At 37.2% G+C, this 11,688-nt stretch overlaps 2 protein-coding genes across 3 annotated transcripts; both read right to left on the bottom strand.

Annotated features, from left to right (window-relative positions):
- Nucleotides 1-104: 104 nt before the first annotated feature.
- ZCCHC4 (zinc finger CCHC-type containing 4) lies at nucleotides 105-7,196 on the bottom strand. Of its 2 annotated transcripts, XM_032687046.1 has the most exons (9): nucleotides 7,117-7,196; nucleotides 6,737-6,807; nucleotides 4,989-5,139; nucleotides 4,383-4,483; nucleotides 3,925-4,046; nucleotides 3,267-3,342; nucleotides 2,723-2,774; nucleotides 1,873-2,016; nucleotides 105-206 (listed from the first exon to the last, which is right to left on the bottom strand). In XM_032687046.1, exons 2-9 carry the CDS (start codon nucleotides 6,764-6,766, stop codon nucleotides 166-168), a joined length of 717 nt encoding a protein of 238 aa, XP_032542937.1. In that variant the 5' UTR covers nucleotides 6,767-6,807; nucleotides 7,117-7,196; the 3' UTR covers nucleotides 105-165. The 2 variants fall into 2 exon arrangements, with proteins under 2 accessions (XP_032542937.1, XP_032542938.1); XM_032687047.1 differs by lacking the exon at nucleotides 6,737-6,807.
- LOC116786460 (rRNA N6-adenosine-methyltransferase ZCCHC4-like) lies at nucleotides 7,196-10,350 on the bottom strand. The gene is made up of 5 exons (XM_032687048.1): nucleotides 10,242-10,350; nucleotides 9,951-10,069; nucleotides 8,610-8,692; nucleotides 7,680-7,957; nucleotides 7,196-7,282 (listed from the first exon to the last, which is right to left on the bottom strand). Exons 1-4 carry the CDS (start codon nucleotides 10,315-10,317, stop codon nucleotides 7,720-7,722), a joined length of 516 nt encoding a protein of 171 aa, XP_032542939.1. The 5' UTR covers nucleotides 10,318-10,350; the 3' UTR covers nucleotides 7,196-7,282; nucleotides 7,680-7,719.
- Between the last annotated feature and the right edge of the window lie 1,338 nt (nucleotides 10,351-11,688).

Genomic DNA, 11,688 nt, shown 5'->3' with positions numbered 1-11,688 from the left:
TCTGGATGTTAATATTTACATTTTTAGAAAATGGAAACAAAGGTTGGCCATAAAAAATAAATAATTAAGTAGCAGCAAGAAAATCATGTCTTTTTTTCTTATTCTTTATTTTCTTCCCGGAGAATATGGCACGTTTCATTGCTGATCTTTTACAGATCCCCATCTTTACCTTCTTTGAAGTTTTCTGCCCTTTCTTTTTGTCATCTCTGTAAAGAAAAAAGGAACATAGAGATTAGAATAAAATGGAGAATGAACTTTTACATTTGCTGATATTTTAAGTAATCTGTCCGTGTAAGTACATGAACTGTAGTGACAGTATGTGAAGCACCGGCACAAAAAGAACAAGGAACATTCTATCTTACAATGTTATGATATTTCAACTTCCTAAACCTGTTTCTCCACTTTATTGCCATTAATTATCTTTCATTTACGTACTTATTCAGCATTTAACTTTAAAAGGATATAGAAAACTTAAGAAATTCCCTCACAAAAAAGCACAGAGTTTCATGTTGAACATATAAAGCACAAATACATAATAGAAAGGCTTAGAAGACAGTACATAAAGTTAGGAAGACTCCTGCATTAGGAAGACTCCTGCAAATACAGGACCTAAATACAACTAGCAAGTGGACTGTTTTGTCTCTGACAAAGGATGTATTTCACAACATGAAATGTTGAATAATTTTAATAAATAAAACATATAGAACTTTTTATTAGAAAAAGAAAGCTAAGCTATATGCTGCAATAAGTCAACAAAACAAGTAACTGATGACATGAAAGGACTAAACCATTCTGGTACAATTGACCAAATAGTATCTTACTTGACAGAAGAAACAGATGAGGCCTCATGAATTTTTTAGCATCCTTTTTACTTTTGAAGCAAGAAAAAAAAACCCAAACATTAAGAGATGGAATTTTTAAAAGAGATACATAAACTGAAACATTACTACCTTTTATCTCTACTACTCCTTAACCAAAACTTGTTTTAATGCCACAGTAAGACACGAAGCAACACTCCTGTACTCCTCTACCATCCAGCAGGCATCTGGTGAGTCTCTTGATAGTGATCCAAGAGGGTAATTATCTGAATCTCACTATGCAACAAGAAGTACAACTTTTGCGAGAGAAGACTTGCATTTCCACTGCTACAGCCATTCAAGTCAAGAATCACAAACAAATCCATGACTCTGGAGGAGCTACCAAAGTGCAGGTCAACTATCCGGAACTGGAAAGGCTGAGACAACTGCTGCATCATCTCTTGGCAAATTCCCTTTCCTCTTTTCAGTTAGTTCTATTTGAAGACCACTATACGTGATTCTTTTGGACTTCTGACACATACAAGTATGTCATTCTGTATATTACAGAAGGACAATCGTGGAAGACTGAAAGTACTCAATGTGATCCTGATTAATGGTGGAGATTTAAATCACACTACAAAAAGCACCTGAAATACCACATGGAAAAAAGCAAAATATGCCACAACAAAGCAAAAGAAACAGGAAGCAATAAAACAGTGTCAGTGTTTTCTCTGACCTTTCATGAGGAATTTGAAGGGGATAAAAGCATTTTATTACTTCAATTTTCAGTCTTCTTGACAGAGCTCTCCTGTGCACCAGTCACCAAGTTTGCGATCCATATAAATCAGTTTTGAAAGAAAAGCCACAGACAGGGAATTGGGAGCCACAGGAGCTGCCATTTATCATATCCTCCCTTCAGTATATACTCCCCAGCAACAGAGTGGGAGAGCAACACTGAGAGCTGACATCAGCACTTAAAGCCAAAAAACATCTCTTTCTAAATTCATTCCATGACATAAGATCTGATCTCACCTGACTGCTATCTTTTATTATATTAATGCAATATGACACTTACTGGAAAGCTGTTCTGGTGCGGGAGAGACTGGGACAGGCACTGCGCTTGTGACCTGCCTTGCCACACACAAAACAGCCAGAATCAGTCTCTCACAACTGTGTTTGGAAGAGCACAGCAGGTTGCAATTGTTACAGTGAAGCCAAGCTGCAAATAAGTAACATGATTTATTATATTGAAAATGTTTCTAACGATAATTCTGAAAATGAGGTTTAAATATAGGCCACAATACCCAGTTTTTAATTCTGGATTAGTTTTACAGAGATGAACGTGGTCAGTTTTGGGTCCCTTATCCCATCTCATAAGGCAGCCAGATACCTCACTAGATATACTGCACAATCACGTGTGAAATTTTTTGCCATGAGAACTATTATCATGTATGTGATCTTAAGAGGGAAAAAAGTCCAGATGTTACAATGTATTTACAGATTGTGATTTCTTTAACAGTAACAAAAATTATTGCTTCAGCTATTTGAACAGAGCTATATATACAACTAAATTTGTACATGAAACATATTTTACTCCACCCTCTCAAGCATTTAGTAATTCCCCGTTTATGAAATTCTAATGAAAAAGTTTACATAATTAGGAAACACTTATATGACAAATGAAAATATTTCAATTTTCCCATAATAAATATGAGATTTAGTGTGCCTTGACAAGAAGTTATCACATTTCCACACAGTGCAAATACACTTAAATTAATAATAGCAGCTTGTGCAAAATAGAGATTTTTCGTTTACTCTGTGTCTTCTACTACATTTTACTTCTATATTTTCTCTCCTGATTGTTATCCTCAATTTCTTTGGACTAGGTGCATTTCTATTTAGAAAAGTATTTTTGTGTAACTTACAGGGTTTTACACATTTTTTGCAAAGAACACAATGTTTCCATCGTCTGCCATCCTACAGAAGACAAATAAATGTTTTTTTTATTAACCCACACACACTGATTCTATCTTAAAACTAAACTACTGATGTATGGACCCCACTGTTTACAGAAACAAGTCCTCTGTAGGAAAGGACTGTAACTCAGAAACAACAACCTGACAATCTGTGACAACCACAGCAAAGGGCTGCATTTTAAAATTATCAAGTTCTAAAACTTCACAAGATAGAAAACATGTATGTGCCAACAGACCACTGGGTGAATAAGTATGGTGTGAGTGGCAAGTAGTAAATTTTTCCTGTCCTCTTTACAACACAAACCAGAAATTAATTCCCAGTGGGTTATGAAAGATGTCCTGTGAAGGTAATAATAAGTCTACAAAACTGGAACTGTTGGGGGTTTCCCACGGAACTTGGTATCAGAATAGGTTTTTACCAGAGCAAATATTACAGAGACTCCTATCTGACTACTGCTAAAACTGCCATTCAGAAAGAAGGGAAAATACTTACTTTTGACGTACATGAATTGCACATCTCACAGTGCTGGTTACCAGAACTAACATATCGCTGACATAAGGTGCAAAACCTGGAAAAAAAAATGTACTGGTCCACATTTGCTAACAAAACAATTAATTTTACACAAGCTTAACAATAAACATAAGGGCTGTAAAATCATTTTGCTGAATTAAAGATTACATCTTTGATGCATAAATGATACTTAGGCAATTTAGACACATCCACATAGTAAATTCAGGAGCTTGAATTTGAATTATTGACACTATCAGTAGTAAATCAAACTAAATCCATTCCTCTGTCCTCGATGCTTCTCTTAGGGTTCATTTTTTTAACTACTATCTCAACAAAGCTGATTATCATGCATAGCTGTAAATCCCTCTTGTAGGTGTATATAACATTTCCCACAGAGAAGTTGAGGCATCTCATCATTCCACAATGGAAAATATAAGCTTCTTTTTAAGCGTTCAGCTCTCCTACACACTGTCTATATACCATGCAACTTTGGAATGAAACAGAAAAATATGCTCGAGCCTGGCATCCAAGTTAGGCAAGACAACACTGAACAGCACCATCCCAAACTCCTTTAGAGACTCTCTGCCCTAACTAAGAACAAAGACACTCTTTCAGTTACTTGAGCATTAACATATCTTACCTATAACCCTCTTCTACAGGAAGTACAATGGTACTTGGGGTAAGGTTTGTGAAGATACGGACAGGAGATTGTCTGCGACCTGTCTTGCCATGTTTATACAGTGCATGATTATCATAGTCTACCTAGAAAAATAAAACCATAAAAAAGAGCCTTAAACTGAATGCTAAGCACGGGCAGAGCTACTTACATATTTATTATCTTTATACGTGTCTTATAAAACATTCACGTTCATATATAAACTACAGGAACATGATAAAGTTATCAAAGGTATGACTTACAGAAATACAGAATGCAGGCTTCACGTGAGCACCACGGGCTTTGTAGTGTCTCCAACACAGTCAAAGTTCAAGGACACAGCCCATCTACAGACAAGTGCTACCACTGTATCTGCTCCATTCATATTCCTGTTCACATTGCACACAACTGATATTTAGCAGATTCATTTGGTTCAGCCATACCTGGTAATCCATCATACTGAAGCTTGGGAAAAAGTCAAGAATACGAGACTCAAAGAAGTATGGAAATATCCAGAACATGGGCATCTCTTCATTGTCTTGACCTAGTAATGAAAAGGCTTTGATGTACATAAGAGAAAAACAAGGTATGTGAAGCATGAGAACTTTACAGTAAGCATTCAGTATACATAAACATGGATATGTATGTCATGCTAGGCGTAAAAACTAGTTTCTGCAGGAAACAAAGTTTTGGCATATTTTATATACGCGTAGCTGAAAGTGCCACGTAACTAACAGCTCTTGTTACCCGCCTACGTTGGTAAGAAATGGTTTGATAGCTTATTTTTCTCTACCTTTTAAGTCCATTTTAATGGAAAAGCAGATTTGGAAAACAATGGTAAAAGGTTTTAAGAGAGACTTAGAGAACTGGGCATTACTAAACTAAAAATATCAGGAGAGTAAACAGGATATGGTAGTTCGCCTTCAGAAATTATAACAGGAGTGTGCTCACATTCACCTGAGCAGCAAGAATCACAGACTTATTTTAAATAGGTACTTTTCTCATAGTGATGTTACTGCTTAACCCACCTATCTGGCTATAATACATACCTTCTTTTCCTGTCTCCTTCCACATTGCCATCAGTTTTTTAAAACTAGAAGCCAGTGCTTCCACTAAACCTCCAAATGGGGGATCAGTTACCATAATGACTCTTTCACCATTATCTTCATACAAGAATTTCCTACAAGTTTCATGTGCAGCCTGTAAGAAACAGAGGTTAACTTCCAGAAATACAGATTAAAGAAATGTAAAAATATTGTCTTCAGCAATAAAATGATCACTGTAGAAGTTTCAGGTTTTATTCTTGTGGAGGTGAATTTCCTCTTGTGTAGCATTTAAAAAACAAAACAAAAAACCCCAAACAAATTAAAAGAATCCCAAACAGAAAAACCCTACTGGATCTGAAGCACTGAAAACAAGTGCCCTTTTCAGTTAATGTATCAGATGCAGTTCAAGCTTCCTAAGACAGTCTTCTTCCTAAGGATACCAAATTTACCTCAGAAAAAACTATGTTATTCATAGCAAGAAAACAAAGTTCAGGCTCAGAATACATTGTATTCATGCCCTTTAAGTTATAGTTCTATTCTGCAAAGCATTACCAAAGCAGTAGGAGAAAAACGCAACTACTGAAAACCAATTCAATCCATACTGATTATAAAAATACATAGTATTCAAATTGTAGCAATCCAACCTGGATTCTATTATTAAAGGCAATGTAAAAACCTATCTATTCACTGCCATCTTGCAGGGTTCTATCATCTGTTACTTAGATTCTATTGCATACCAAAAGCAGATTTTTAATACTAATATGCAACTGAAAGTTCTGCAATTCAGTCCATGAATACACTGCAGAACAGTGTCATTACAGGTGTCACCTTTGCACACCTTGAAAAGAACGGCAATATTTATAATGTAGATGAACAGAGTCTTTAGTTTTAATTGAAAAATACAAAACTTTAATACAGTGATGGATTACAAATATTTAAAGTTCAGGCTTTCAGACCAGTTTCCCATTTCATTCTAAATTATTCTTTTTATTTTCAAGATCTCATTCAAACGTAGCCTTTGGAATGGAAAAATCTGAAAATTACCTACATGCTGTGAACGGTATTGAAAGAAACATGTTTATATAAATAACCATTATATTACTAATGGCAGAGGAAGAGCAAAGAGTGAGTATATTATTGGGACAAGAGTTTAAAATTAATGTTTGGACTTGAATTAGACTGTGATTCTCTTACAAAGCTATAACAGACATCCTATTACAGCTGCAGGTTCCTAATAATGACTCAAATTAAGCACTCATGTGACATATAAAAGAAACAAGAAATTCGGCACTTTCATTGAGCATTACCAAATCAATCATTTTATGACAACAAGGTAACCTTTGCCTTGCTTTCTGAACAAAGCATAAAAACTCGTTTTCCTCCCATCTCAAGGCACAGTGATGAAGTCTTGTAGCATCCACTGGGCTGGTAAGGCTGGGAATAAATAATGAGTTCTGTTGTAGCAACACAAGAAAAGGGGTAATGAAATACTTACTGAGGCACAGCTCAATCACACTGTCATTTTAATAAAAGCATCAATTAAGGTGTCTAAGTAACATTAGTAACATAAATATAAGTTGCTGAATCAAGTGGGAGAGAATTACTGAAGAGGGCACTGTCATCTTTGGGTTTTTCAGTACTATGGACCATTTTCGTCGTGATGTTTTCTACTAGACTATGCTTCTTACAAAATTTTGCATCGAAAACACGTATTCCTTTATCAAAAGCAATCAATAAATACTTGGCCTTACCTCTCCACCAAAAAAATAATGATTGAACATGTTGTAGTGGCAGAATTATCCTCGTTGTAAATTGTGAATACCTGTAAAATAAGTCAAATAGTAGTAGAAAAAAACATAAGCAACTTCTTGTGGTCCTAAAAGGCATTTAGACTGAAAACAGGCTTAAGAAAAAACAACATCTTTAGGTTCTGATTACTGACAACACATATATACTGAGGAATTATTAAGTATAATTACTTTTCATATAAACCGGTTGCATTGGTACTCTTTGTGTTGCATGAACTAAGATGCAGAGCAAGAAAAGTGAAACAACCACCAATTTATCTTTTAGTAGTAAGAAACACTAATCTTTATACTTATTCTTCAGACAGAACAACGTAAAAACCTACCTGAAATCAATATCTAGTAGAAGGCTTCTAACTCTGAAATATTCTTCTTGTGATGCTTTTGACTGGATCATTCATGAAGCGAAGTATAATTGGAGCAAAAAATTTATACACTAATATCACTTCAAAAATGATCTTGCAAGACAAAAATGCCTGGTACTTACTAAACTAAAACCAACAGATAAAGAAAAATGGAGTAATGAATTTGGGTGATTCCCTTGGTCGATATAGAGTTAAAAAAATAGGTTAGCTTAAAAGATGAAAAGTCAGTGAAACCTGTTGATCACTTGCATAAAAACCACCCCTGAAACAAAGCCAAAGAAATGTCAGCAGCAGTAAGAAATAAAGCAGAACATGAAGTGTGTAGGTGGTTTTGTTATTTGCAGTGCTGCTGCAGCTCTCCGTATTTTTTAGCTCAAAGCAAGACCCCACTAGATGCTTGGATAACTCCAACCAATAAAGCATAGTGAAACCTCTCATTATGGGAGAATCATGATTATGTAATCATTAGCAAGGCTGCACAGTTTTGAGATATAATATTATTTGAAACTGTAGCAAAATCTTCACTGATGTACGGGGTTCCAACAGAGAGCACTCGTCTGAATCCTAAATCAGTAAGGAGATTAAGTAGAAACTGGCAACTTCTGTCTGCAAATAAATACTGTGCATTGTTTTTTTATTCTCAGTGGATACAGAAATTGACTGGGACTTTTCAGGGGCAGTGGAGATATCACACAGTAACTGGTGATTCGAGTGTTTTTCCCATTCTGTTGGCAATAGCAATTGCTGGCATTCCTGGCAAAACCTCCTCTTTGATAATGGCAGCAGAATAAAATTCTTGTACCTTTAAATAGAAAAGACAATAGGGAACAAACTTTGCAAAAAGCCTCTATGAAAGACACGTAGCAGAGTTATAGAGGGAGTTTCACATTTTTTAAGTATTCAGATATTTAAACAGACAATGCAGTTTACACTGCCTTTGAAAAACTCCACATGTGAATTAAGTATTATTTATGAAAGAATATTCAAAGGACACTCTGAAATGCACTAATATATGGTAACCAAATATTTGGGAGTCTCCACAAAATAACTGGATTACAGAGTGAAGATTTCACAGACTAACTGCAAAGTCCTGTATGTTTATACACAAAAATTTGTTACTGTATTACCTTTGCTTCTTTTTACAATGTTAAGCCTGTTACTTTTGCAAACTAAAGTCAGGCATAAATTAACTGAAGCTACTACTGATCTGTTGTTAGCACATTATGAGCACTAACATCAGAAGAACTATACAAACATAAAAAGCCCCCAAAAACCCCAGTTCCTGGGTTGAAAATACTGTGCTCTAATTAGTTGTTTCATGCTATTTTCCCATTTGTCCAAATCCCTCTGCCACATCTTCATATTTTAAAGAATCCTGAAATGTCTTCTCTACATTCAGAGTACCTAAACTTGTATTACTTCATTTCTACTAAAGGAAACATGCATAACAATACCTTTCCACATTCTGTCTGTGTGTGAAAGTAGGTTGATGATTTCTATTATATTCTTCACGTGCTGCAAGTCTTGTTTCCGACACCTGTAAAATTTGTGTACGTAAAAAGTTACAAAACAAACAGCTATTGCTCTGTGTTGTACATCAAATCTCAACATTAAACAAAAGGGGTGCATCAAAGGTCTCATGCTTTAGTTACTCTGCAAGGAAAAAACACCACATTCCTTGGTCTGTTGTTTCAGAAGAACAAGCATGACTGGAGCACAGGGGCACACTGCAAAACACCACCAGTCTCTCACTGAGAAGTTAAACCATGCAAAAAAATAAATAGGATTTCATTCTTCTACTACGTATCTTCTACTCAGGGAAGAGTAGAAAAAGTAACACAAAACACATTGGAAAAAAACATGGCAAGCTCTCTGTGAATACATATCAATCCCAATTTCATTACCCTACAAAATTATGTGACCAAAGGTCTTTAGGTAATGAGAAATTGCTGAGCATCATGCTGAACTCCACCACCTCAGAATTTTGTATATCCCACTTTTTGTTTGCATCCAATAGATTTTCTCTGTCTTAATTATGGGACATGAGAGCATCCTGGGATCAGAAGTATCCCATTTTGTTCAACATTGCATAGCATTAGCAAACTTCTTACCTTAATTATCTATGCATTTTGGCAATACAGTAACAAATGCCAGTTTTGCTCAAAATGTACATAGCCTTCCTTAAAAGTTATACTTGAAATATGTTCTCCTAACAGAAATAAGTGCTCTGCTAAGTATAAACTATTAGATAAAGTTTAGAAAGTGACAATTGCCACAGATTTCCAGAACAAAATATACTTTTTAACTGTTAAATAGGTAAAAAAATTCACAGTATTTCATAGAATCATCGAATGATTTGGGTTGAAAGGTACCTTAAAGATCATCTACCTCCAATCCCCCTGTCATGGGCAGGGACACTTTCCACTAGAGGATGTTGTTCAAAACCCCATCCAATCTGGCCTTGAACACTTCCAAGGATGGGGCATCCCCAATTCTCTGCCTCACCACTGTCACAGTAAAGAATTTCTTCCTAACAGCTAATCCAAACCTACCTTCTTTGCATTTAATGTCATTGCACCTTGTCTTATCACTACATGCCGTTATAAAAAGTCCCTCTCCAGCTTTCTTGTAGCCCCTTTAGGTAGTGGAAGGTGCTATAAAAGGTCTCCCTGGAGCCTTCTCTTCTCCAGGCTGAACAGCCCCAACTCTGTCTTTCCCCACAGGAGACGTGCTCCAACCCTCGGATCACCTCCGTAGTCCTGAATCTCCAGCAGTCTTAAGCAACGCTCTCTTACCTTCTCATCTTCCCACTGAAAAAAGTTACAATCCTTTCTATCCCTACAAGCTGAACAAGCATAGAATCTTCTCCCTTCCTCTTTTCCTTGGCTGGTCTTCACGAACAGCAGCGCGGGACCTGGGGACAAACGCGACGATACGATGACACGGGGGGCACCCGCAGGTTTGTTCCACCGCTCCGCTGCAAGAGCCGAGCTCCCAGAACAAGGCATTCCCAACGGCTGCTGCAAGGCAAGCCCTGCCGGGAGCCCCGGGACGCTGGGATGGTGCCCCCGCCCCTCCGGGCTCACCGTGCGGGCAGCTGGGCGCGCCGGACGCCGGCCCGATCAGGGCGATGCCGCCTGTGCTGCGCTCCCCCGCCGCCATCGCACCGCCTACGTCCCGACGGCCACCGCGAGCGGCGCGCCCTGCACCGGGCGGCGCCCCCCAGCGGCGCGGAGGCCCCGGCGGGACCCCCCCCACCCCCGGACAAGGGACACGGCGGAGCCCCGACCCCGAGCCGGTCCCACTGGGCAGTCCTTGTCCTCAGCAGGCGCACCCCGTGCATCAACACTGTCTTTAATTTTTTAATAATCCGTTTGCATAAAAACAATCATGGCAAGTTTATAAAGGTGGGCGTTTCCATCTCCTTTCGAGCTCCACCTCGCGGTGGGATTTACATTTAAGGCTTAAACATCTCAGTTTTGTGACTTTGCTAACGTGCTACATTAATATTTACATCCACTCAAAATTACATAAAATACAAGCATTTTATTATTTCTGAGTTCCAACAGTATTGCTTAGAATTACAAAATACAGTAATGTCTGAAATACTGAAAGTTTCATAAAAGCAGCAATCTTTCTCCCATTCCCAGTCTTAAATGTCCAGGAAATTACTAAAATAAAAATATTTATCACATTACAGAAGCCGCAGACCTAGAAACATGACCATCAAGTCTTAAACCAGGTAATTTAAGCATAAATGCAAATGGCAATTGGCAGGTGAGCATGACATTTCTAAGAGCACAATAATAATTCTCTGCTGTATGTATTACAGTCTTTTCCAGTCAAAAAAGAAGTGTTCTCTTTTTTCCAGTCAAAAACCAAAAACTGTGTTTAGCTAGAAATTTAGAAGGCAAACTGGCTTCGTGATGAACACTTAGTGATTCTGTCACTAACAATGCAGAACCAACAATGTGTTAGCTAGAAACTTTAGAAGGCAAACTGGCTTCGTGATGAACACATTAGTGATTCTGTCACTAACAATGCAGAACCACTTTGGTGACAACCGATGAACACATTTATAGTGTATGGCAAAACAAACCTAACAACACGGTGCAATTCCTTCATTGTGATGCATCTATAAAGAAATATCACAAATTTCCATATATGTGCTTAAATACACAAGTTCTAAACACTACAATGAAACTTCAACCTCTGAAATGTACACTCAGTTTCTATTGTCACAGTAGAAACTGTGTATTCACTCAGGCTGAATTTTGCTGTAATTCACCTACTTAACTATTTTTGGTCCCTGCGTGCAAAACAAAAAAAAAAAAATGTAGTTGGAGCATTTTTTCCCCCTCTCACTTTCTCCTACTTGTTTGTCAAGGACAGATTATTATTTTAAGTGCATGACTTTTCAAGAACTAACCTACAAAAATCTATAACCAGTTTAAAATATCAGGAAAAAATTTCAAGGAAAAACATTTTCACAATCAAAGATAACATTCTGAACTTTTTTTTCCAAAGGCCATA

Source organism: Chiroxiphia lanceolata, chromosome 4 (genome assembly GCF_009829145.1).
Source record: "Chiroxiphia lanceolata isolate bChiLan1 chromosome 4, bChiLan1.pri, whole genome shotgun sequence".
In the NCBI taxonomy this organism is placed as follows: Eukaryota; Metazoa; Chordata; class Aves; order Passeriformes; family Pipridae; genus Chiroxiphia; species Chiroxiphia lanceolata.
This window is presented reverse-complemented; position numbering and strand designations above follow the sequence as displayed.

What these genes read in the sequence shown, in the direction of transcription:
- ZCCHC4 (XM_032687046.1), bottom strand. Translation starts at nt 6,766, where the DNA reads ATGTTCAATCATTATTTTTTTGGTGGAGAG. An exon ending in CCTGTAGAAGAGGGTTATAG is followed by an intron (nt 3,343 to 3,924) that starts GTAAGATATGTT and finishes TTTTTTTTCCAG; the next exon opens with GTTTTGCACCTTATGTCAGC. An exon ending in CGCACCAGAACAGCTTTCCA is followed by an intron (nt 207 to 1,872) that starts GTAAGTGTCATA and finishes TTTTCTTTACAG; the next exon opens with AGATGACAAAAAGAAAGGGC.
- LOC116786460 (XM_032687048.1), bottom strand. Translation starts at nt 10,317, where the DNA reads ATGGCGGCGGGGGAGCGCAGCACAGGCGGCATCGCCCTGATCGGGCCG. An exon ending in CGCGCCCAGCTGCCCGCACG is followed by an intron (nt 10,070 to 10,241) that starts GTGAGCCCGGAG and finishes GTTTGTCCCCAG; the next exon opens with GTCCCGCGCTGCTGTTCGTG. An exon ending in TTCAGTGGGAAGATGAGAAG is followed by an intron (nt 8,693 to 9,950) that starts GTAAGAGAGCGT and finishes CAAATTTTACAG; the next exon opens with GTGTCGGAAACAAGACTTGC.